Source organism: Dunckerocampus dactyliophorus, chromosome 7, assembly GCF_027744805.1.
Source record: "Dunckerocampus dactyliophorus isolate RoL2022-P2 chromosome 7, RoL_Ddac_1.1, whole genome shotgun sequence".
In the NCBI taxonomy this organism is placed as follows: domain Eukaryota; kingdom Metazoa; phylum Chordata; class Actinopteri; order Syngnathiformes; family Syngnathidae; genus Dunckerocampus; species Dunckerocampus dactyliophorus.
The window spans coordinates 32,180,175-32,207,961 of NC_072825.1; the positions used below are offsets into that span (position 1 = coordinate 32,180,175).

General features: G+C 42.4%; 1 protein-coding gene across 2 annotated transcripts in view; it reads left to right on the forward strand.

Moving 5' to 3' along the window:
- LOC129184722 (raftlin-like) overlaps positions 1 to 27,787 on the forward strand; it is a 152,238-nt gene that overhangs the window by 4,275 nt on the left and 120,176 nt on the right. Inside the window, exons 1-3 of one of the 2 annotated variants that reach the window (XM_054780946.1) lie at positions 20,423 to 25,508; positions 26,188 to 26,267; positions 26,833 to 27,000. In XM_054780946.1, the coding sequence (XP_054636921.1) occupies positions 26,853 to 27,000 (148 nt within the window). In that variant the 5' untranslated portion in view covers positions 20,423 to 25,508; positions 26,188 to 26,267; positions 26,833 to 26,852. Of the gene's footprint in view, positions 1 to 6,734; positions 7,254 to 20,422; positions 25,509 to 26,187; positions 26,268 to 26,832; positions 27,001 to 27,787 lie in introns of those variants that run through there. The other variant, XM_054780945.1, reaches the window with a different exon arrangement.

Genomic DNA, 27,787 nt, shown 5'->3' on the forward strand with positions numbered 1-27,787 from the left:
AATTTCTTCTGCAGATAGATACTATATGAAATTGAATTTACAGTATATATATGTACATATATATATATATGTATATACAGTATATATATATATATAGAATATATACTGTAAATTCACTTTCATACAGTATCTATATACAATATAGATACTGTATATACATATTTATCCTCCATATATAGATACTATATGAAAGTGAATTTACACTATATATATATATATATATATATATATATATATATATATATATATAGATACTGTATGAAAGTGAATTTACAGTATATATATATTGTTTATAGATACTGTATGAAAGTATGGAAATGAATTTACAGTATATATATATATTGTATATAGATACTGTATGAAAGTGAATTTACACTATTTTGCGGCCACCTTTATAGAACGGCCACCTACATATAGCAGCCACTGAAAAATCCCCCGCAGCAAATGTACATGTTATAGACCCTGTGTATAGCAGTCACCTGTCCAACGCGGCCAGCGGCCACCCATTTTGTCTCCCTTGGTCAATATCTGACCGCATATAGCGGCCAAATTACCGACTCAAGTAGAAGCTTCATGCACGAAAAAGTTTGGTTTTTCAATCAATGAAGCCGTCGTGTGTAGACTTTAATTACTGAGTCCTAGCTCAGTCACAATCATTCACAAGATCCACACAAACTGTCAGTTGTTCCACATAAAAAAGCCATCTTCTTTTGAGCTTGCTATTTCCTGGCAAACATGTAACTTTAAGAGCATTTGCACCAAAACATTACCGCAAAGTAGGCTGGGAACAGGACGTGCTCCCAGCGACGCTACAATAAAAAAAAACATACGCTAGCATGCATGCGGCAGCGGGAGCAAAACTGAGTTGGGTTGTACTTAATTGAAGTATTTTAGAATGTACTCACGTTATTATAACAGAATATATATATATATATATATATATATATATATATATATATATATATATATATATATATATATATATATATATATACTGTATATATATATAGGTGAACGTGGGGGCCAGTCAATGGTATCAATGGTATCAATTCCTTCATCCTCCAGGAACTACCCGCATACACTAGCCACATGAGGTCGGGCATTGTCGTGGACCAGGAGGAACCCAGGTCCCACTGCACCAGCGTAGGTTCTGACAATGGGTCCAAGGATTTCATCCCGATACCTAATAGCAGTCAGGGTGCCGTTATCTAACCTGTAGAGGTCTGTGCGTCCTTCCAGGGATATGCCTCCCCAGACCATCACTGACCCACCACCAAAGCGGTCATGCTGAATGACGTTGCAGGCAGCATAACGTTCTCCACAGCATCTCCAGACCCTTTCATGTCTGTCGCATGTGCTCAGGTTGAACTTGCTCTCATCAGGGAAGAGCACAGGGCACCAGTGGTGTAGTTGCCAATTCTGGTGGTCTATGGCAAATGCCAATGGAGCTCTACGGTGCTGGGCAGTGAGAACAGGGCCCACTACAGGACGTCGGGCCCTCAGGCCACCCTCATGGAGCCTGTTTCTGATTGTTTGGTCAGAAACATTCACACCAGTGGCCTGCTGGAGGTTCATTTTGTAGGGCTCTGGCAGTGCTCATCCTGTTCCTCTTTGCACAAAGGAGCAGATACCACAAAGGAGCAGATACAGTTAAACTATGTGATCGGTATTGGCTGATCTCACTCATGGATGATCGCATTGGAATCGGCAGCATAAAGCAAAGCATTAAAAAAGGCATTCTTATTATACTTTTCGTAGTAAAAATCCACACAAAGTAGTGCCTGACTGACTAACAAGTACCTACAACACAAAATATTTCACATTAGTTCATCTTTATTGCTGCATTTCAAAATAAGTACATAGGAAAGAAGCCTAAAATTGCTCTTATGTGACGTGTACTCACCACAACACAGGCGACACCAAATCAAGAAGAGACATCAGCATAGTTTATTGGACTTCAGCTGCGTGAGCGTCTCCACTTTTGGCTTTTTTGTGTGCTTTCCTATAGAATACGGCACCCGTTTCCTTCCTATGTCCTAAGACGGCGTTGTAGGTCAAGTTTTAGTGGAAGTTGGAGCATCTAAGTCACTCATGTTGTACACACAACACATGAAGGACATCAAATACAGCAATAAAATCATTCAGTACAAGAATGAAATAAAACACACTGGAAGGGACGTTGCAAGACAGGGAGAGACAGGCCTATTGGGCTTATTTTAATTTTCACTTCCCAGACAGGAGAGCAGACTTAGTGCAGGAGTCTGCCTTACGCCTGGGAGACATAAAGAAGGGCAAAAAGTTAACGAAAAAGAACAAAAGTGAGTTTGTACTTCCTTAGTGTAGCAATGCATGCCTCCATATTCTTCCGCTGTGCACACATAGCAAGTTTTCCTTTTCATTTTGTACAGTTTGGATCATTTTTGAGAGCGTGTCGTAACTATGAAATGTTGCAATGCAAAACGCTGTAATGCTAAAGGTCGTAGTGCGAAGCGTCGTCATGCAAAATGTTATAGCGCAAAAGGTTGTTGCATGAAATGTCGTGCAAAACACTGTAGGGCAAAACATCGTAACATGAAACGTTGCCATGCGAAATGTCCTAGCGCGAAGTGTTGGGGCGTGAAATGTCAGAGTAAAATGTTGTAATGCCAAACGTCTTAACGCAAACCATTGCAACGCGACATGTGATGCGAAACATCCTCAGTATCGATAATTTATGAGAGTGTGTCGTAACTAGGAAACGTAATAACACAAAGTGCCACAAAGGCACACTGTAACACAAAATGTCGTAGAGCAAAACGTTGTAACACAAAACATTGTAGCACGAAACATTCTACAAAACGTCGTACGGCAAAACATTGGAGCGTGAAATGTCATAGAGCAAAACGTAATGCGAAACGTCATAACGCAAACCATTGTAACGTGAAACATTGTCATGCGACATGTGATGCGATACCTCGTCAGTATTGATCATTTATGAGAGTGTGTCTTGTCTTAACTAGGAAACGTAATAACACAAAACGCCATAACGCAAAAGGCCGTAGTGCAAAAAATCGTAGCTCAAAACAATTGTAAGGCGAAATGTCGTAGTCATTAAACATCATAGTGTAAAATGGCAAAACGTTATCATGCGAAACATCATAGCACAAAACGGAATGTTAAACGGTGTAGTGCGAAAGGTCGTCCTGTGAAACATTGTAGCGTGAAACATCATGGAGCAAAACGTTGTAATGCATAATGTTGTCATGCAAAACGTCATGAGAGACGTTGTAGCGTGAAATGTCATAGCGCAAAACGCTATCATGTGAAAAGTCGTGGCACGAAACATCATCACGCGAAACGCTTACAGCAAAATGTTGTAATGCTAAAAGTTGCAGCGCGAAACGTCGCAACACGAAATGTTGTCCTGCGAAACGTTGTAGCATAAAACGTCGTAGCATGAAACATCGTTATGCGAAAGGTTGTCATGCCAAACATCGTAGCGCAAAACGTAGCATGAAACGTTGTAACGCTAAACATCTCTAAAATCTTAGCACACACCACCAGCGCGTCCAATTATCACCGAATCTGGTATACATGTTCATCATTAAAGCGTATATAAAAATCCTCAAAAAACCTTTGATGTAAGACTCACAGGTTGTCGGCCATCTTAGTTTTGAAGGTGCCATCTTTCTTTTTTACTCTTTATTTAGCAATCTTAGCTCATCTACACTGTTTGAGCTCGAGCTAGCAGCAATGCATTAGCATGTAAACATAACGCAAGTTTAAGCAGCTCCCTTCCTTCCTTACACTAGGTTTGGATGACTTGCTTTTTAACAATTGCACATTTGTTTTTGTTGAGAAGAGAACCCCAGTGACGCACGAGGCAGCACTGAAATAACAGCCATGACAGATGGAGTGATGGCAGCGAGAGGCCATCAGCAGCATGCAAGCTGACGGCTTAATGCATGAAGCCAGGCGCGCTGGAAGTGATGGAAAACAAAAAGAAGCTTTAAACGTGTTTTCTTGGAAACATTTTCTGGTCCTCTTTCGCTTGCAGGAAGGGAGAATAAGAACATCAACTTGTTGCACACGAAACCCTCAGCTATTTGTGCATGGATGAAATAGTGAACTGTTTCTACAACACAGCAGGCGTAGATTTCATGGCAGTACTTTGAATTTATAACATCTGTCACATTTTTACACAAAATCTACCCACACCGGACCTCCGTCTTTCTTCTGGCCACCTGCGCAGGAAGGTCACATGACTGTGGCCAACATGGACCAGGTGTGCTCCATCTGTCTGACTGGACCAAACCACTTGGACTGAGGTCAGACTGGACCTGTGCTGAGAGATTCATTGTTTACGCGTTCATCCATGTGCTCCCTTGGAAAATAATGGAACACTAAAATTGGGTGTGATTTGAATGCTTCATGTTGTTTGTGTTTATTTACCAACGCCTGCCTTTTCAAGTAATGGTTGTCTTCATGTTGGCTTTTTCTCTCTATTTGACAGCATGTGACAGGAACATTGCTGTTTTTAAGAACCTGCTGCCAACAAATGCTAGTCAAAGATCCTCTATGTGACAGGACCACTATTGTTTTTAAGAACCTACCCAAAAAAATGCCAGTCACAGATCCTCTATATGACAGGGACGTTCCTGTTTTTAAGAACCTACTACAAAAAATCTAGTCAAAGATCCTCTATATGATAACACATTTACTGTTTATCAGGGCCCACTGCCACAAAATGCCAGCCAAAGATCCTGTATGTGACAGAGTCTATATGATAAGGCTGATGCTGTTTTTAAGAACCTACTGCCAAAAAGATACTCGTCAAAGATACTCTATATGACAGGACCATTGCTGTTTTTAAGAACCAACCCACAAAATGCTAGTCAAAGATCCTCCATATGCCAAGAGCGCTCTGCAGCTTTTAATGACCTACTGCAAAAATACGACTCAAAGATCCTCTATCATAGGGTTTTTGCCGTAGGTCATACAAGAGCCCTCTTGTAGTATACAGGATCCGTGATTGGCTATAGAGCAGGGGTCACCAACGTTTTTCCCTTGTGAGAGCTACTTTTCCAAAATCAAAATGGCCAAGAGCTACTCATTTTTATAACATTTATTTTCAGAGCTTATTTTAAACCCAAACAAAGCGAATATGCTTGTTTTACAGAACATTAACAAAATCCTGGCGTTCACAACTCACTGTTTGTATTTCAGAATGCATTTCTTTCTACTGTTCTTTCATTATTAACTGAAAACCTGAATGAAAAGCCGGCTTGCGGGCACCTCATGTGGTTGTGGGGGGCTACCTGGTGCCCGCGGGCACCACGTTGGTGACCCCTGCTATAGAGGATCTTTGACTAGCAGTTTTGTTAACAGAGCAGTGCTCCTGACATATAGTCGATCTATGTGACAAGACCACTGCTGTTTTTAAGGACATACTGCAAAAGTGCTCCCTACCCATAAGCCTAACTCTTCAAACCATTTCGGCAGTACAGAAGATCTGTTACGTAGAGGATCTTTGACTACCATTTTTTGGCTGTTGGCTCTTAAAAACACACACTGTCGTTTTTAGGAATGTGCTACAAACATGGTAGTTTCTCCCAATTGCATTCTGGAACTGCAGCCTCCCGTTAAATGACTCTGATGTCATAAGACGTTGATGTTTACTGTACGAAGTGAATATGAAGAGGAAAACTACACGCTTTCACATTGAGGCGTCTTTCTCCCCATCGGCCACTAGGGGGCACTCTCACCTCTTTAAAATTATAGCCAAGTTAAAAAAAACAAAACAAATGATCACAAAGTATGCCAACAAAGGGTTTGCATCATCACTTCTCAGTCCAGTAGTTCTGACAACACCACCAAGATATAATAAAAATAATCATAATAACAATGTAGAAGTGAGGTGCCTAGTTTCCTCCATGTTAGCATGTTAAATTGTCTATAGGTGTGCATATGAGAGTGAATGCTTGTTTGTCTCTTTGTGCCCACCAGTCCAGGGTGTACCCCGCCTCTCGCCCCAAGTCAGCTGGTATAGGCTCCAGCATACCCGCGACTCTAGTGAGGATTAGCGACATAGTAGATGGATGGATGGATGGATGGATAGAAGTGAGTCTGGAAGAATGTTAAGTGTGAAGTAGACACGCACACGCACAGTCATTAGGGAAGAAGTGAAGGTCACGTTAAGAGCGACATCATTAGTGTGTGGCCTGCAGTCATGTTCTGCTGATGATGAAGTCAGTCACTCCCTGCTGGGCCAAGACTGGCGCTGAGAAGGTCAACGTCAAAAACCATGACTCCTTCACAACAGCCATCACCAAAAAAGACACACTGGTGGCATTAAACCTTTGGAGCGGAGGGGCCGCATACAGAACCATCGAAAGATGGGCACCTGGCAGCCTGCTTATGTCTTTACAGAGATCCCTCAGTTCTGGCTAACTTGCTGGTAGCCTGGCTAAGTCCTCCTTGTATTCCGGCTAACTTTCCGTAGCTAGGCTCCTGGCAGCGTTGCTAGACGTCCTGGCAGCCTAGCTAACTTCCCTTTTGTTGCGTTAACTTGTAGCATTTCTCTCATGCATGTGATCTGGGGTTTTTTGGGCTGTTTTTGACATTTTTTTTAAGCTTTTTTCTTTGATCCTGTAGTGTTTATGTGATAGCAGCACTTTTAATGTGTTTATTGGATTGAATGAATGAATACGCTATTATATTGAATGTCTCACTTTCGTCCATCCCAAAACATGCAGCCCCCTCCCTCCAAGGCTGGTATTTCCCTCCCCTCCCTTCCCTTCCCCTCCCCTCCCCTCCCCTCCCCTCCCCTCACGTCTGCTCAGATGGATTCCTCATCCAGTCGACTGGAACCAGAGCGGACTTGGACTCTGCCGGGTCACAAGTCTCATCACTTTTGGTCCAGACTATCACGTGAACGCGCTACTTGACAGCCAGCCAGAGAGGACGTCACAAAGGAAGGGAGGAAGGAAGGGGGTAAATAATGTGACAAGATGTTCTCGCCTTGAGCATCCGGCAGAACATCCGCGCACACACTCCTACTCACCACAAGTGTGAGCATGAACCACCGAGCTGGACCGGCTCATCCCGGTTCTGGAGGATTCGGATCACGGCAGATAGCTTGAGAGAGGGAGACAGAGAGAGAGAGCGAGAGAGACTGAGAGAACCTTTTTCACGTCCTTCCATCCTTCCTTCATCGCTGATGCTTCACGCCGCGTGACGCTGCCTCCGCGTGCACGCTCTCAACTTTGATCCAGGTAAGACCTTCCCTTCCATCGTTGTACACACACTTCCTTTACGCGCCAAGGTTTGCAAAGTTGACAAGTTGTTTTGAGTTTCGCTGCCGCACGTGCACGCGCTCCTCCTCATCGCACGCGCCGCATGACTCGACGGGACGGGTACCGAGTGGTGTCTCGCGGTGGAATGCCGAAAATGTCCAACCTGGATCCAATCACCGGGATTCGAGAAGTGCACGATCACGTCACCCGCCCCAGGAGGATTAAACGTGATGTGCGTGCGCGTGCATGCGTTGCGTGTTGACATGCACGAGACTTAAAGGTTAAAGGTGGAAAAACAAGCTGAGGGATGTCAGGAAAAAAGATGGGGGGAGGGGCTATGTCAGTGAGGAGGAAGTCGGGGGGCATGAGAGTGTGTGCGCGCGCGTGCATGAGAGAGTGAGAGTGCTCATAATTAGTTCCAGCTTGTGGAGCTTTCTTGTTAACTTTAGTCTTGGCTTCTCTCTCTCTCTCCCTCACACGCACACGCACACGCACACGCATTTCTACACAGTGTACACATGAATGTGTGTCACGTATGTAAGCTTGAATGCTCACACCGTGAAAACGCGTGTGTGTGGTGGGCAGGCGTGCGTCACCGTGCTACAATGTCGCTGAGCCACAGGAAACCGTTAGGGGGTCAAAGGTGAAGTAATTGCTGCACTAATGGCTATGAGGAGCACAAAAATGCGTTGGTTGTTTTTTCCCCTCTGAGGTCCAGATGTCTGAAGACTTCCTGGCACGTCTGACACCCCCCACAGAGCAGCAGCTCTCTTTAAAGGTGCCTACCGTGCACACGTGACTCCACAGACGTTCTACTCTATGCTTCCACAGGGTCTTTGTGGGAACCTTTGTTTGGTCCACCGTTGAGAGAAGACAGCAGCAGGAGAAGAGCTCTTTCGTCTTAGAGCAGGGGTGTCCAAACGTCCCCCGAGGCCACATACCGAATAACGAAAGATGCAAGGGCCGCTTTCCCAAGCAGCACATGTAGGCAGGCTGAGACGTGATGCAGGATGCATTTCAAGACAAAAAACTGCATCTCCACTTTGAGATGAAAGGGTAGCAACTTCACTTTCTTCTTCTTCCCCATTTTTGCCGTTTTTTAAATTGGAAGTTTCTTCTTAAATATTCTTTGTAAATTTTCCGCTGATCATCTTTTGACTTCATTCCCATCAATTTAGAACTTCAACTAGGAACCAACCCCATTGTCTTTGTTTCTCATAATGTCGCAACTTCATAAAAAACATTTTCTCTTGAATATTTCAACTCTGCTAAAAATACTAAAATGATGTCATTTTTCCACACAATATTCCGAGTTTACTGACTTCAAATTACGCCTTTTTCGTCTTAATATTGTGACTTTATTCTTGTCAAATCAACTGTTTTTGTTCAATTTTTTTAAATTTTCCAACTATTTCAACTTTCTTCTTGCAAATGTTGTTGTCGTTGTTGGGACTTCATTCCCACGACAGTTTGACTTTGTTCTCGTGACATTAGAACTTTTTCAGAAACCTCATTTTTCCAAAGTTACAACTTGGTTGTTTTCTTTGTTTTTCCTAATATAATGACTTAAAAAAAACATCTTGCTTTAATATTGCAACGTTACGATCCTAAAATTATGTTGTTTTTCCTCATAATATTACATTATTCTCATAAAATATTTTGACTTTATTGTTGTAAAATGACTTTAAATCCAATCCAATCCAATCCACTTTATTTATATAGCACATTTTATAAACACTGTTTCCAAAGTGCTGCACAGACTAGCAAAACCATAAATAATAAGTAAATAAAGGAATGTAAATGTAAATAATAAATAAAAATTACAACAATAAAAACTAAAAGATCAAATAGAAACAAGGAAACGTACTACAATAAAATATTTAAAACAAGAAATCGAAACAATAAAAGCCAAAAGTCCAAGAAGAAGGTAAAAAATAAATAAGTAAATTTAATTTAAAAACTAAAATAAATAGAACCAATAAAAACCTAAAAAATAATAAAAGACACAGAGGACCACACGACTCACGCCGAGTTAAAAGCCAGAGAATAAAAGTGGGTTTTAAGACGAGACTTAAAGCTTTCAATTGTGGGGGCCGTTTTTACATGAGGGGGGAGAGTGTTCCACAGCTTTGGGCCGACTACAGAAAAGGCCCGGTCTCCCCTGGTCTTAAGTCTGGTCTTAGGCACCACCGGTTGGAGCTGGCCTTCGGACCTCAATGTGGCGCTGGAGTGTAGATTTGGATGAGGTCCGAGATGTACTGAGGGGCCAGCCCATTCAAAGCCTTAAAAACAAACAATAAAATCTTAAAATCAATTCTAAAACGCACAGGCAACCAGTGAAGGAAGCTAAAATTGGGGTAATATGCTCCCTCTTTTTGGTTGCTGTTAAAAGCCGTGCTGCAGAGTTCTGGACTAACTGGAAGCGAGAGAGTCATTTATGGTTTATTCCAGAGTAAAGGGCATTACAGTAGTGACAATGACAATTCTTCAGAATATCCCGCGGGCCAATACAAAAACAGCCACGGGCCGCAAATGGCCGCCGTGCCCCTGTCTTAGCGTCTCCAAAAATGGCCAATAAGACCAGATTAGATTTGTTGCTCGTCCATTTTTCTGGGGGGGAAAAAAACAAAATTTTGAGGTGTCTGAATACCTGCTAAGTTGGCAACACTGATCCCTCCTGCTATGTCTTCTTATTCTCCGGCATACCAGTTGCGTCTGAGGAGTGTTAGGAAGTTTAATTACGATGCCATCTAGTGTACAGAGTTGGAAGGACAAGCTACATTCACAGGCAGCGTCGTGGTGATGTGATGATGGCAGGCAGCCACAAACAAATGAATGTATGGGAAACACTGGCATATGCAAAAGGTGGACAAAGTGCACGGTAGAGCTCATGGGAAGGTCCAGAATGAGAAAGAACATCTGGTCAGCTAACAGCATAGGTATGCGGGGGCTGGCTCTGCTTATTCGCAATGAACATTAAATCCATTCCTAAACGGAAGGAATTGACATGCGGTTCACTCTTCTGCAAGAACATCAACATATTTCACTGTCTGCGGGGACTTTTTGTGTATTTGTTTGGACAATAAGGATCTGCTGGCTTTAGTTCTTCTAAAAGGTGTTTGAGAGGCTGATGTCGCGGCTCTGGCAAACAGAAGGCATCTGCAGTCATTGTGAAGTAATAACAGTGTTACTAACCCGCTTCAAGGAACACTGCACTGCTTTGTGGAAGTTTGCCCATCGTCCACGATCCTTGTGTGAAACATGAACACATATTTCTTTCCCTTTTCTGTCCATTCTAACGACAGAAAACGAGTTAGCATGAGGGAGCTAACATTGCACATCAAGGGTGGTACCTCCCTAAATGATTTCCTTTCACGTCTCCGTCTATGTCGGGGGTGCTTTTGGGTGGAGCGCAAAGGCAGGTTTATTATCATTATTATTACGACAAAAAGTTTACGTCGACACGACATAAATGCTCGACCGCTTTTGTTGACATAAAATTTGAGAACCAAAGGGGTCATTTCTATGAAAAATAGTTTTGTTTATGTCAACGTGTTGTAGTCTCATCAACTTATTATTACCGCTAGAGCAGCGTGAAACGACAACAACTGTCTAGTTACACAGCATTAAAACATGCACACAGTGACTTCCTGTTCAGTGCAAAGTAAATAAAATAAAGTCGTATTATATTACATTATGAGAAACAAGCAAAACAAAATAAAGTTGTTATTTTTGGGTAGTTGCAGAAAAAAGTTATAATATTATGAGAATGAAGTCCAAATATTATGGGAAAAAATCATGAAAGAAGTTGAAATACAGTCAAACCTGTCTTAGCGGCCACCTTTATAGAACGGCCACCTGCCTATAGCGGCCACTGAAAAATCCTCCGCAGCAAATGTACATGTTATAGACCTTGTGTATAGCAGTCACCTGTCCAACGCGGCCAGCGGCCACCCATTTTGTCTCCCTTGGTCAATATCTGACCACATATAGCGGCCAAATTACCAACTCAAGTAGAAGCTTCATGCACGAAAATGTTTTGTTTTTCAATCAATGAAGGCGTCGTGTGTAGACTTTAATTACTGAGTCCTAGCTCAGTCACAATCATTCACAAGATCCACACAAACTGTCAGTTGTTCCACATAAAAAAGCCGTCTTCTTTTGAGCTTGCTATTTCCTGGTCAAACATGCATTTGCACCAAAACATTACTGCAAAGTAGGCTGGGAACAGGACGTGCTCCCAGCGACGCTACAATAAAAAAAAAAAAAAAGCGGGAGCAAAACCGAGTTGGGTTGTACTTAATTGAAGTATTTTAGAATGTACTCACGTTATTTTTCATCAATCCTCATCCACAAATCCATCAAAGTCCTCATCTTCTGTATTCGTCACAAAAAAAGCCGTCTTCTTTTCCGGTCGCTACGAGTCTGTTAACTTGTCAGTGTTATTCAGCTCCGAAGCAAAGAAGGAAACTTCTCCTGTTGCTTCTGCCAACTTTATTTATTGAACGCGGCCACCAGACAGCAGCTCAGAACACACACACATCTCTCAGCATCGTCTCTCCTTCCTGCTTGCCCACAAGGCAAAGGTTAAACAAGCCCCACTACATAGCTGTCCAGCCAATGCCTGTAAGAAATGACACCGTTTATTTCCTGGTGTGCACTGGTCAATACTGTAATGCCGCTTGTTGTGGGGAAGGAGAGACTCACGTCGCCGATGCACTTTAATGGCTTTATTAACAGCGGAGAACACTGCAGGACTTTACATCCACGCCAACATAAACACACTTCCCAACTCTCTCCAAACTCACAGCTAGCACTGAGCCTAGCTCTCCTGCTCGGGACGCCCACCGTCACTTCCCGTCACTTCCTGATGAACTAAAGCTGTAATGACACTCTGCCGTATAAAAAGTAAAATATTAAAAACAAGCGTAAGACATTACTAGCACAGCTTTGTTCTGTGGGTCGTGGATAATAACAAGCCTAGTAGATTCAAGATTCAAGAGTTTTATTGTCATATGCATAGTAAAACAGCAGCTATACTAAGCAATGAAATTCTTATTCTGTTCATTCTCCCAAGAAAAGAAAGAAAACACAAGAAGAAGAATAAGAACATCCGTTGTGCTGTACAACTTTTATCCGCAGTCCCACAGTGCCCTCTGCTGGTCAACATTATTATTTTTTTTCCCCCCTTTTTTTTTCTCTTTTTTTTCCTCTACTGGTCAACATTCAAACTGGACGCCAACCTGTCTATAGAGGCCACCTGTCTAAAGTGGCCACTTTTACAGACTCCCTCTAGTGGCCACTATAGACAAGTTTGACTGTATTTGAAAAATTGTAAAAAACATCAGAAAGGCCAAAAACAGCTGTAACTTTACAGGAAGAAAGTCAAAATATTAAGAGATAAAAGTTGTATTTTAATGAGAAAAAATATTGAATGTCATAATGGAAATTGAAATATGCAGCAAATTGGAAAAAAACAGCAAAAGTGTGAAAAACAAGCAAAGACCGACGTTTGTAGTAATAATCGTGTTTTTCACATCCAGTATACAGCATCACAGAGCTGAAATGCAGTGTTTTTCTTGAAATACATACAACTTCTTAGCATAACGACACGTTTTGTGTATATCAAAATATGTAAATATGTAAATATCAAAGTGGCACCCTTTCATTCTTCAGTATGCGCCCTGGCTGCCCTTACAGCAATATGAAATCCACACTTCTTCTCTCTTGGCCTGGCTCTAGCCATGAGAAAAACACCACTGCCCCCTACAGCCCAAACTCTGAATCACAGCTCAAAACCCAAGAATCCAAACCAAAACATGCACAAATGGAGCTGCCGTAGATTAAAAAATCTTTTCTTATCACCCATTCTCCTTGTCTCTGTACATATGTTGCATTTTAGTAACCACGAGAGAGTGTAGATTTACTGTGGATGAAAAGAGTCTGCATCACCCTTCCGCTGATGTTAAATTGGCTGCTATATTTTGGAAAGGAGCGTCGGGGGATGATCACATGTCAAGTAGCGGCGTCAGATTTTTCATGCTGAGCGACGTATCGCTTTTCCTGACAACGATGTCATCCCCGGTGCAGCCTCTGCCCTGAGGCTCCATTTTATTATTATTATTATTATTATTATTATTATTATTATTATTATTATTATTGTATTCCCGCTCAAAAAGCTATACCTCAGCTATACCTCACATTTGATGATTTTGGACAGAATTAAAAATAGATTTGTTGTCCTACTAGGAAAGCCATGAGTAAAAACTGTGGAACAAACTGTTGTGTTTGGTGAAATACATGAGCTAATATTTTCCCCCATTATTATGAATGTCTGATGGTTTTGCTTTAGGATTCGTTAGGCAGACTTGAAAGAATGTACATTTGCAAACAAGTCTACGCACGTAAGCCCAAAATGATTCCTACCCTGAACAAGTTCAATTATTGGGTGATTGTGTACACGAGCCTGGATGTATCCTTGTGCTAATATGAAGTGCTGAGTCTAATTGAGAATTTGTGCATATGAATGAAGACTAGACTGAAGGAAAGAAAAAGCATCCTAATCTCACAGACGTGCAGCTTTAGCTCTAATATTGCAAAGGTGTGAATAAATGCTTAATTGTTCTACTTTGTTTTAAACCACCCAACTTTGACTGCTGCGCATCAATCAGACTCTATTCACTGAAATGATACCATGCTCCATCGTCAGACATCATACATTAAAGATACATGAGTCTTTGTTCACCCTTAGTAAGGCGCTCATTAAAATACACTAAGTCCCCAACTTACGAACACAATTGGTTCCAGATGACCGTTCTTAAGTGGAATTGTTCTTAAGTAGGGTAAAAGGTAATATTACCAATGATATAGGTACTACATGTACGTGTATACATATACAGTATATGTGTATGTATGTAAATATGAGTTTGGATGCAGTAGTAATATTAAACCAGGATAATGAATGAAAAAAACAATAATAAAAGTGATATAATAATACGTAATGATATATATTATTTACCTTTGAAGAGGAGTGGTCGAGCATACGTCGTTGTGGAGGAGGAGGAGGAGTTATTGAAAAAAAGGACAAATGGTGGTGGTGGTTAGACTCTTCTAAAAGAGGTAGTGTTCTGTGGGTGGTGTAGAATTAAGCAGGCCTATTAACTCTTCATAAACTTTAATCACACGCTCTGTCCGGGTTCTATCATACAGCTACAATTCAGCTTTCCATTTAGCTTTCTCTGCCCAGCGTCTGTTGTTCTCATAGCGTATGTTCGTAAGTTGGGGACCTAGTGTACGTGGATTTAAAATGAAGTTTCGTTACACACTAGTGTGCTATGTGCAATACTGGATGAAAACAGACATTCATACCAAAACGGGGGCGGGGTTTGACTGTATTTTGGGGTTGTAGATAAAGTGGACACACTGTCCTCTACGTGCTGTCCCTGCTGTTGGTTGCACTGCATTGCATTAGGACTCCACCAGCCTCACTCCTCATATTCACACAAGGAGCATTGACTTGTCTTGTCATCGGTGGTTAGGACAAGGTCAAGGAAAAGGACCAGGACTAGGACCAAGGTCCGCTGAACAAAAGTTGGAAGCACTAGCCATTGAGCTAAATCTCGAACTGTCAACTTGATGTCCTGCATGACTCTTAAGGTGTCAGGGAGTGAGGTGTGGCTTGAGGCTGGAACCAACGTCCGCTTAATGAGGTTCAAGCTATAAGCCTGGACTGTCAACTTGATGTTCAGTGTGACTCTTAAGGTGTCGGGGAGTGAGGTTTACATCTGTACAGTGGCACTAGCTGACATCCATTACACTTGGAGCAAGATTAGAGAACAAGAAGACATCAGAAATGTTTAAGGAGGACACACTGAACTTGCCAGGAGTACTCTTCTCCAAATGAAACTTTGAGTCTGTCCTGCTGGAGGGCAATCATACGGGAGAGATCATGTTTTAGCCACGGCGGAACAAATCCCAGCGTGGATGGATTATGCATTACCAGTCAAACACATGCAAGAGGAGAGGCTGGCAGCTGGGGGGGGAGGAGATGGAAGGCGGCAGTCCTGAAGAGAGACCATATGAGGAGCAGAAGAAGAGGAAGCGACAATGAAAGCGGGAGAGGCTGGAGAGATTGCTGCCTATTATTCTTCCGAGTCTGCGAGGGCCTTGTTCCCATGGTAATGGCTTCCTTCATCTCTGTGTGAGTGACTGGGCCTTGGGACTGTACGGAGGGTTCGCCTTGGCTGCCACTCCGATCCTTGAATCGTCTACGAATGTCAGACGTTATTATTTACTCTGCCCCGCCTCCCTCATCAGTCCTCAGCTTTCATTCTTCTTTCTCAGACACGACACCCTGGAGCATCCTTTTCACTTCAATTCACAAAACCAACCTGACTCACTCCCTGAGGACCCGTATGCTAAACACCTCTTTGAACACTATTACTATTCATAATGCCAAGTGTACAAAACATACACACCTTTATTTTTAATATCACATATTAGTGATGATCATTCATAATACCAAGTATAGACAACATACAAACCTTTATTTTTAATATCACATATTAGTGATGATCATTCATAATGCCAAGTATAGACAACATACAAACCTTTATTTTTAATATCACATATTAGTGATGATCATTCATAATGCCAAGTATAGACAACATACACACCTTTATTTTTAATATCACATATTAGTGATGATCATTCATAATACCAAGTATAGACAACATACAAACCTTTATTTTTAATATCACATATTAGTGAGGATCATTCATAATACCAAGTATAGACAACATACACACCTTTATTTTTAATATCCCATATTAAAATTAGCAGGTTTAGTATTCTTACAAACCGCTAGAATAATGTATAAAGTTAATAAGAATTCGTTACCCAAAAACCTCATCCAGTATTTCTCAATCAGAGAGGAGAAATATGATCTTAGAGGAAAGTTCAACTTAAAACATTGATATGCCAGAACTACGCTGAAAAGCCACAGCATTTCTGTATGTGGAATTAAACGATGGAAGGGATTGAGTAAGGAAGTCCAACAAAGTACAGAGATGAGCACATTCATAAACAATACAAGCAGTTGATGTTTGCTAAATACAAGCAGAAGAGTCTTCATCATCACAATGATGTTCTGTGATGCTTGCTATTTCTTGTTTCGTTTTGTTTAAAGAAAAAAAAATTCTTTAGTCATATTTATCTAATTATTTATTTATTATCACTTATTATTACGATTATTACTTATTTACTTATTTTTGGGAGTTACCGATATGGATTATGTATTATTCTGACTATCACAGAAAACATGAGATGGAATACACGAAGTGAACAACATGTACTGTACTAGATGTAGAATAGATGGGGGGTAGGATTAAATGAGCTTTGCTTCTTCCTACTCCTTTTTGACATGTGGAACTGTGAAAGGATGATTCATGAAATGTATTCCATTGGAACCTTCATGTTCTAATAAACTAAACTAAAACACGGCATTACCGACTGGTACAGTACAGTAGTGTGTTACTGACTGTTACAGTACAGTAGTGTGTTACTGACTGGTACAGTACAGTACAGGAGTGTGTCACCGACTGGTACAGTACAGTAGTAGTGTGTTACTGACTGTTACAGTACAGTAGTAGTGTGTTACTGACTGTTACAGTACTGTACAGGAGTGTGTTACTGACTGGTACAGTACAGTACAGGAGTGTGTTACCGACTGGTACAGTACAGGAGTGTGTTACTGACTGGTACAGTACAGTACAGGAGTGTGTTACTGACTGTTACAGTACAGTAGTGTGTTACTGACTGGTACAGTACAGTATAGTAGTGTGTCACCGACTGGTACAGTACAGGAGTGTGTTACTGACTGTTACAGTACAGTACAGTAGTGTGTTACTGACTGGTACAGTACAGTACAGGAGTGTGTTACTGACTGGTACAGTACAAGAGTGTGTTACCGACTGGTACAGTACAGGAGTGTGTTACTGACTGGTACAGTACAGTAGTAGTGTGTTACTGACTGTTACAGTACTGTACAGGAGTGTGTTACTGACTGGTGCAGTACAGTACAGTAGTGTGTTACTGACTGGTGCAGTACAGTACAGGAGTGTGTTACTGACTGGTACAGTACAGTACAGTAGTGTGTTACTGACTGGTACAGTACAGGAGTGTGTTACTGACTGGTACAGTACAGTACAGTAGTGTGTTACCGACTGGTACAGTACAGGAGTGTTACTGACTGGTACAGTACAGTACAGTAGTGTGTTACTGACTGTTACAGTACAGTACAGGAGTGTGTTACTGACTGGTGCAGGGCAGGACAGTAGTGTGTTACCGACTGGTACAGTACAGTAGTGTGTTACTGACTGGTACAGTACAGTACAGTAGTGTGTTACTGACTGGTACAGTACAGGAGTGTGTTACTGACTGGTACAGTACAGTACAGTAGTGTGTTACTGACTGGTACAGTACAGTACAGGAGTGTGTTACTGACTGGTACAGTACAGTACAGTAGTGTGTTACTGACTGGTACAGTACAGTAGTGTGTTACTGACTGTTACAGTACAGTACAGGAGTGTGTTACTGACTGGTACAGTACAGGAGTGTGTTACTGACTGTTACAGTACAGTACAGGAGTGTGTTACTGACTGGTGCAGTACAGTACAGTAGTGTGTTACTGACTGGTGCAGTACAGTACAGGAGTGTGTTACTGACTGGTACAGTACAGTACAGTAGTGTGTTACTGACTGGTACAGTACAGGAGTGTGTTACTGACTGGTACAGTACAGTACAGTAGTGTGTTACCGACTGGTACAGTACAGGAGTGTTACTGACTGGTACAGTACAGTACAGTAGTGTGTTACTGACTGTTACAGTACAGTACAGGAGTGTGTTACTGACTGGTGCAGGGCAGGACAGTAGTGTGTTACCGACTGGTACAGTACAGTAGTGTGTTACTGACTGGTACAGTACAGTACAGTAGTGTGTTACTGACTGGTACAGTACAGGAGTGTGTTACTGACTGGTACAGTACAGTACAGTAGTGTGTTACTGACTGGTACAGTACAGTACAGGAGTGTGTTACTGACTGGTACAGTACAGTACAGTAGTGTGTTACTGACTGGTACAGTACAGTAGTGTGTTACTGACTGTTACAGTACAGTACAGGAGTGTGTTACTGACTGGTACAGTACAGGAGTGTGTTACTGACTGTTACAGTACAGTACAGGAGTGTGTTACTGACTGGTGCAGGGCAGTACAGTAGTGTGTTACTGACTGTTACAGTACAGTACAGGAGTGTGTTACTGACTGGTACAGTACAGTACAGGAGTGTGTTACTGACTGTTACAGTACAGTAGTGTGTTACTGACTGGTACAGTACAGTAAAGGAGTGTGTTACTGACTGGTACAGTACAGTACAGTAGTGTGTTACTGACTGGTACAGTACAGTACAGGACTGTGTTACTGACTGGTACAGTACAGTAGTAGTGTGTTACTGACTGGTACAGTACAGTACAGGAGTGTGTTACTGACTGGTACAGTACAGTACAGTAGTGTGTTACTGACTGGTGCAGTACAGTACAGGAGTGTGTTACTGACTGGTACAGTACAGTAGTGTGTTACTGACTGTTACAGTACAGTACAGGAGTGTGTTACTGACTGGTACAGTACAGGAGTGTGTTACTGACTGGTACAGTCCAGTAGTGTGTTACTGACTGGTGCAGTACAGTACAGGAGTGTGTTACTGACTGGTGCAGTACAGTACAGGAGTGTGTTACTGACTGGTACAGTACAGTACAGGAGTGTGTTACTGACTGGTACAGGGCAGTACAGTAGTGTGTTACTGACTGTTACAGTACAGTACAGGAGTGTGTTACTGACTGGTACAGTACAGTACAGTAGTGTGTTACTAACTGGTACAGGGCAGTACAGTAGTGTGTTACTGACTGGTACAGTACAGTACAGTAGTGTGTTACTGACTGTTACTGACTGGTACAGTACAGTACAGTAGTGTGTTACTGACTGGTACAGTACAGTACAGTAGTGTGTTACTGACTGGTGCAGTACAGTACAGTAGTGTGTTACTGACTGGTACAGTACAGTACAGTAGTGTGTTACTGACTGGTGCAGTACAGTACAGGAGTGTGTTACTGACTGGTACAGTACAGTACAGTACAGTAGTGTGTTACTGACTGGTGCAGTACAGTAGTAGTGTGTTACTGACTGGTACAGTACAGTACAGGAGTGTGTTACTGACTGGTACAGTACAGTACAGTAGTGTGTTACTGACTGTTACAGACTGGTACAGTACAGTACAGTAGTGTGTTACTGACTGTTACAGTACAGGAGTGTGTTACTGACTGGTACAGGGCAGTACAGTAGTGTGTTACTGACTGTTACAGTACAGTACAGGAGTGTGTTACTGACTGGTGCAGTACAGTACAGGAGTGTGTTACTGACTGGTACAGTACAGTACAGGAGTGTGTTACTGACTGGTACAGTACAGTACAGTAGTGTGTTACTGACTGGTACAGTACAGTAGTGTGTTACTGACTGGTACAGTACAGTACAGTAGTGTGTTACTGACTGGTACAGTACAGGAGTGTGTTACTGACTGGTACAGTACAGTACAGTAGTGTGTTACTGACTGGTACAGTACAGGAGTGTGTTACTGACTGGTACAGTACAGTACAGTAGTGTGTTACTGACTGGTACAGTACAGGAGTGTGTTACTGACTGTTACAGTACAGTAGTGTGTTACTGACTGGTACAGTACAGGAGTGTGTTACTGACTGTTACAGTACAGTAGTGTGTTACTGACTGGTACAGTACAGGAGTGTGTTACTGACTGGTACAGTACAGTACAGGAGTGTGTTACTGACTGGTACAGTACAGTAGTGTGTTACTGACTGGTACAGTACAGTACAGTAGTGTGTTACTGACTGGTACAGTACAGTACAGGAGTGTGTTACTGACTGGTACAGTCCAGTAGTGTGTTACTGACTGGTACAGTACAGTACAGGAGTGTGTTACTGACTGGTACAGTACAGTAGTGTGTTACTGACTGGTACAGTACAGTACAGTAGTGTGTTACTGACTGGTACAGTACAGGAGTGTGTTACTGACTGGTACAGTACAGTACAGTAGTGTGTTACTGACTGGTACAGTAGTGTGTGGGCTTGTTTTCAGTCTGCGTTTACACTTCCTCATTCTGCTGAGTGTCAAAAAGTCATACAAGCAAATAGGAAATGAAACCAGGACCAGTCATCAAATAAACACAAACAGCATCATTACTTATTCTCCATCCAAATAAATGCTTATACCGATTTACTGATCAGTTATGCAGAACTACAAAATCACATTCTTATATGATACTTATCTGGTACCAGTTATCAGAATTGATACCTTGATATCGATAGTATCAATATTTTGGCTCAACTTGTGTCATTTCCAACTGAAACAATAACACGTTCTTACTGACAGCGGCCCCCCCAAACAGGACAAAAACAGTCGGAGGGGATGGTTGCTAATTCAGCAGAAAGGAAACCGATGTTCCTCTTCCTGTTTTTGTTTCACTGCTCTCCCAAAGTGTCCTCACAGACAGCACAGTGTTTTGTGACATTTTCAGTCTTCAAATAGCATCAATTCCACACTTTGGTCTCCTTTCAAATCACTTTTGGTTTCTTATCACTTTCTCTCTCGTCTCTGGTTTGTTTCTTCTTGTTGCGGTTGTGTTGGTCTACCACATGAGTGTTTGGTGACCATGTTGCTACTCCAATCCATTGTTCTTCTTAGTTTAAGATGACAGTCCCGCCCCTGTCCCTCCAAAGATGTTTTGCTTGATGGCGTCCATGTTGTTCAACCAATCCTGCTCAAATATGACGCACATGTGTTTGCCAGTCCCCTAAAAGTGTGTATCAAATTTCGTGGTGATTTGGCTCAACACCTGAAAGTTACAGTTGCTGTTTCGTAGAACGCATTGAGCTCAAGTTTCAATTCAATCTCACTTCTGGAAGTCAAACTTTGGAGTTGAATAACAGCGCCACTATGTGGTGTATTTGTCAGAAAAATAACACCACAGGCAACGAGTCAGGGTGCCTGTGAATGTTTTCATCCATCCAGGTCATTGTATTGTCAGGGCACTCCATCGATTGCAACTTGACTGATCAGGACGTTTGTCTCACCTCTCATTCAAGCGGGCTTCATCAGATCATGCTCAAAGACGAGGTGGGACAAACACTACATTAGACTAGATAGGACGGCTCTAGTCTGAGATCCAGTGTATTTATCCTATGAAGGAGGAGGCATGTCCATACAGGAATGGTTTTGCTCTTTTGTGGTATCAAATCACAATGGTTAGGATACAGCAGAGTGGGGCCTTTCCCCCCACCAACGATGGTCTTTTGGGTGGCATCACCTTTGTTAGCATACCATTCAGATGATGGGCGTGGACATACCTGAAACCACGGTGGTTGCGCCTTCTTTATTTGTTAGAGGCTAAATGATTGAATCTTTTCGGAAGAGAGGAAAGGACAGCATTGTATTTGGGAGAACGGTGGTGTCGCACACCGCAGACCTCCCCCTCTGTTCAGAGGTGGCTTCTCAAGTCGGGGTGCATGTTTTGACAGACTTTCACCCTTTTGTATGCAGTGGTTCAGAAGTAGACGAGTTGGATTACACATACAAATACAGACAGTGGTGAAAAAAGTGAGTGAGCAGCTTCGGGAGCCGTGGCTATGTTAGCATGTTGCACTCCACAATCAATAGATCAATCAGTCAGAGAGACAAGACAGCTTCTCTGAGAATAAAGAGAGGTACAAAGAGACAAATCACTGCAACCCGAACAAACGGCTTCAGGAAAAAAATATCTGGCTATTCACGCTAAAATGTAGGAGACAACATATGCGAGGGGAGGGGTGAGGTCCTCCTCCTGTGAAGGACAGAGACGGTGAAGGGCAAACTCACATGCTCAGACACCCAAGGCTGTTTGAATCAGGTGGTAAGCATGTGGAGGACTTCTACCCCAAGGATGCTTCTAAAATAGGATGAAGAACGCGAAGGACAACAAGCTACGAATAAATTCACATTCAGGAATCATTTTTTAAGTGCACATATAACACATTTTTCTAACAAAACTTGTTCTGGTTTTTGAAATGAGAAAATACAACCTTGGACATTTTGTCGTTCTGTGCAGTCAAGAAAGCCTTGGCTTAGCTTAGTTTAGCTTACTCAGGCTGAAATCATCAGTTGACAGTTTGTTGGTTTTCCTTGCAAAACACGCGGCTCGTTGACAGATGAATCACAAGTGCAGTGTAGTGGCCCGTTTCGTTAGCCACAACACTTCCTGTTTACAGATACGGCCGCAATATCGGAGTGTCGAAGAAGGCTCACAGAGATTTTCACGTCTTGTTCCCTCGTCTTTGTTTGCTGGTTGGCTGGTCACTTTCTAGTGGTCTCTTCATTTCACGCTCTCTTGACTCCTCGCCATGTTGGAACCCCCCCTCCAATCCCCTCCCAGCCCCCAGCACCTCCTCCCTCTCTGCTGGCCAGCCCCAAATTCCTTCTTTCTCCCTTGAGTGATTCGCACCTTTTCCATTCTTGCCGTTCACCTCATTAATGAAGCCGCCGTCTGCTCATTTCCTCTTTTGTGTCCCGTTCAACCCCCACTCCACACACACACACACACACACACACACACACACACACACTTCCTACTGCCCAGACCTCCCCAGTCCCACCCCCACCCCTCTGCATAGACTCCCTGTCCTGTCATCCCTGAAGCGGCGGCTGGCTGATTGTGTCCTGATCAAACCTCCCGATGTTCCTTAAATAGACGCAGCAGCATGGAGGGATTTGGGTAAGGTGACATCCATTCATCATTCATTCATTCATCCATCTACTGTATCTTGTAATTCATCCACGCAGTAATCCATCTGTTCATCCATCCATTCATTGACATGTACACATTCATATTCATCCATGCAATAATCCATCCATCCTACGAGCCCTCCATCCGTTCATCCATTATTCATCCATGCAACAATCCATCAGTACACCCATCACACATCCATCACTTTATCCATTCATCATTCATCCATGCAATAATACCAGCATCCATTCAGACATCCAACCAACCACCATCCATACAATAATCCGTCCATCCATCTGTTCATGTATTCATCCATCACTGTCCATTAGTTTATCCATATGTCATTCATCCCTCCATTCATTCATCAATCTATGCATCCATCAGCCCATCCATTCATGAAATAATCATCCAGCCATTCATCTATTCATCCATGCAACAATCTGTCAGTACATCCATCACTGTCTATGGGTTTATCCATCCATTCTTCATCCAGCCATTCATCTATTCATCCATTCATATATGCAACCATTTACCCATACAATCATCCATCCATCATTCATCCAAGCAATAATCCAGCCATCCATTCATGCATCCACTCCTTCATCCATACAATAATCCATCCATCTGTTCATCCATCATTCATCCATCACTGTCCATCCATCCATCATTCATCCAAGCAATAATTCAGCCATCCATTCATGCATCCAACCATTCATTCATACACTAATCCATCCATCCATCTGTTCATCAATCATTCATCCATCGGTTAACCATCCATCATTCATCCATGCAATAATCCAGCCATCCATTCATGCAACTAACTCCAAGAATCTATCCATCCATCTGTTCACCATCTCATCCATAATTCATCCTATGCAGCAGCCCATCCATCCAACCATCATCCACCCAGCCATTAATCTATTCATCCATACAATAATCCATCCATCTGTTCATCCATCACTGTCCGTCGGTACATCCATGCATTTTTCATTTTTTCATCCATGCACTAATCCCTCTGTCCATTCATCCATCTATGAATCCATGAGCCCAACCATACAACCATCCATGAAATAATCATCCATCCATCCATTTATGCTGATATTAAGCATCAGGCTGACCTGAAGTTGGGAAAGCACGTTGGTGACGCTTCTCCTTTTGTCTGGTCTCTGTGGGAATGAGGAAGAGAGAAGTTGTGACAAATCAACGTTATTTATCTATTTATTTGCAACGGCTGAACCAGCTTCTTCTTCCTTATGCTTTTTCTGTGTGAATGTTTGATTTTTCTATGCGTGTAGGTTGTTTTTTTTTTACTACTTTATCCTTTACACTTACGCTTGTTTGATGTTGCACAAAAACTGCCTTTTAGCCTGAAAGACAAAGTCATTTGTGCTTGATGATGATTGAAACAACCAGGGTGATACTTGTTGTTTTTAAATCTCTACACAAATACACAATGTTAATGTCATTTTAATGTTTTCATTTCTCAGTCGTAATGTTTGCCTCTGCGTCTTTGAACCAGATATTCAAATGAATGAGCGTGCTTGCTGCAAATATGGTTTACCAGGCTTGCCACCATCAGAGGGAAAAGGTTCTGTTACAAAACGTACGTGCTTGTATATTCAGTACTGTAGCCATGGTAGGGGTAGGTTTCCTACCAGATACAAATGTTCAAAGATTCTTTAGAAGATGTTGCATTTACATTGAACGAATGTTTGAGCTTAAGCAGCAAAGCTGGCTAATTTCAAGCAGCTCATCATTTGCTCCAATGCTTTCCCTTCACTGTCCTAAAGCCTCACAAGGAAATCACAACAGTTTAGTCTGTGAGTCTGTGACAACGGAATAGAGCACCGGCCAGAGCCAGCCGTGGTGTAACGCTACAGCTGCTGCCTTTGAGGGCGGAGGGTGCGGGCTCCGTCCCAGCCCTGGACAGTTTCTTAAAAAATTATGTTAATGTGTCATTTTGCACAAAAAATTATTTAGTCAGCGAACTAACAAGTGCTGGTAGCCTAGGCCTTAAATACAGTGAGAGTGGACGGAATTGGTGTGCCAACACCCTCCTCCTATTGGTTCCTTACACTAAGCCTGGGCGGAGTAGTGGTATAATCCTTTCCTGCTATTAACACCTCCGATAAAAGGGAAGTGTCGCTCCCTGAGTTGGGTATGAACGACTCTGATACTGGCTGATACTGATAAGGCCTAGGCTACCAGCACTTATTAGTTCGCTGACGAAGCTCTTCGGATGAGGAGCAAAACGTCCGACACCTTCTTCACAGAAGTACAGATGACGTCTCAAGAAGCCTTTCCCTCGATGGACAACTCCTGTACGACTGAGAGCCTACAGAGACCCATTTTTGGTATTACGCCAACACACGCATCTAACTACATTCAGGTTCAAGTCAAATAGTATAAAATAGCTTTTAATGGGTTAGTTAGATGTGACCCAATCTGACTGTATTTTTCAAAATATAGTCATTTTTTAATCCATTTTTAAGCGTTAAAATGATCTGTCTCTCTTCCATTGTTCATTCCCGTTTTTCTTGCCACTTTAAGAGCAAGAAATTTCTTTCTCCAATACAATACAATGCTGGAGAAAGGGTGTAGTTTCACGAGGGTATAGTACCACAGTGTATTTTTCTGTGTATTTCTGTTTTTATACAGACAGAGGAGGATGTAAGTACTCCAGAGAATGGAACACCTGTAGGAATGCGTTGCACCAACTGCCAAGGCTTGATCAACCTCCATTTTTGCAGAACAGCTTGAAATTGTTGACCTATTTTGTGGTCTCTGAAACAAGTCTTTTGAATCATTCCGAAATACACATCATCTTTCAGTTTTTAATAATTTTACCTTTTTTTAAACTCTAGCACTTCACCACTTACCTTTGTACCATGTCAAGCTATTCATTGAACTTGAACGTCAATAAATAACTGGAAAAATGGGGGTGTTCTAAAACTTTTGACCGGTAGTGTATGCTAACCTATCAAATGTTTTGTGTCGATTTGTGATGCTTTCAAGAAAAATGTGCTTTTCCAGATCATTGTGCCATCATTGAAGGGGAAATGGACAAAATAATTCCAGATGTGGGAAGCGCTCATCAAGGGCTTTAATTAGAGGTATGAGTCAAGGGGGTTTGTTGTGATTTCATTTTTGATCGTATTGCTGGTGAACTTTGATGGAGGATATCTCCTTCAGGTGACAGTCAAAAAATGAAAAATGAAGGTTTTTTGGCGTTTGACGGGCTGCACTGAGGCCTAGTGTTAGCATGTTGGCCACACAGTCAGGGTATCGGGAAGATCTGGGTCCGAATCTCTGTGTGGAGTTTGCGTGCGTGGGTTTTCTCCGGATACTCCCACGGATTTCCTCCCACATTCCAAAAATATGCCTGTTAGGTTAACCGGCGACTCTAAATTGCCCGTAGTTATGAATGCTTGTTTGTCTATATGTGCCCTGCCATTGACTGGCCACCAGTCCAGTATACCCCGCCTCTCGCCCATCGGCTTTAGCATAACCCCGAGACCCTAGTGAGGACAGGCGGCGTAGAAATGGATGGATGGATGGCGTTTGACATTGACACAAAGAGCCAACATGGTGAAAAGTGTTTGGTGCTGATTTGTGAGCGTTGAAAAGCCGGTGTTGTCAAGTCAATCAAGTTGTAATCGTTTGTCCCATTGTCACCAGGATCGGCAGACGGTGGCGTCATGGGCTGCGGACTGCGCAAAATGAAGCCCACGTCGGAGGAGAAGAGCCCGGGGAAGATCTACTCCACCCTCAAGAGACCACAGGTGGAGACCAAAGTGGGCGTGGCCTACACATATCGCTACCTGGACTTCCTGATTGGCAAAGACGGTAAGATAAGATTTAGGAATCTGCTTGAAGCTTTGAACAACGACATGCGTGCTGCTGAGAGATCAATACTGCCCTTCTGAACCTGTTAAACTGACATGTTGTGGTCGTTAAACTGTAGACTTACTGGCCTCTTGGAGATGTAAAGCTGTGTGTGTTTGTGCTGCATCCCACACATACGCTACCTCAGAGAAACATTATGACCTCAGACGCGGGAGAAGCGCATGACATGTTGCACTTTAACATCAACATTTGCTAACTGAGTGCACGCTCCCCATATGCTAGCTTTCTTTCATTTTGAGTTCATGATACACAACTTTCCAAACATCCATTCAGTATGTATGACGAGCGGCAAACGGCCTGCTGAGTAGGAAAAGATGCTCTGTCGGTTTTCAAGGTCACACGCTGTACTGTATCGCTGAAGCTAGTCACGCTGTGTTTGATTGGCCAGGCCTGGTGACCACCGCCTGGCGATCAGCTAGCTTGGCACAATGTCGGTTAAATGTCCCCCATTATGAAAAAGTAATAAGTGTGTCTACAGCAGGGGTGTCCAAACTTTTACCACCGAGGGCCACATACTGAAATATGAAAGGATGCAAGGGCAGCTTTGACATTTTGTAAAACAACACATGTTGATACACCAAGAAGTTATATTTAGAGAAACATTTGCATCTCAGCTTTGTGATACGGGTGAAAAGCCCATTATTAGTGTTGCTAGTATGAACCTTTGCTCTTTTTTCCCCATTTTTACAGTTTTTTTTTTTATTTTCCACATATTTCAACTTTCTTC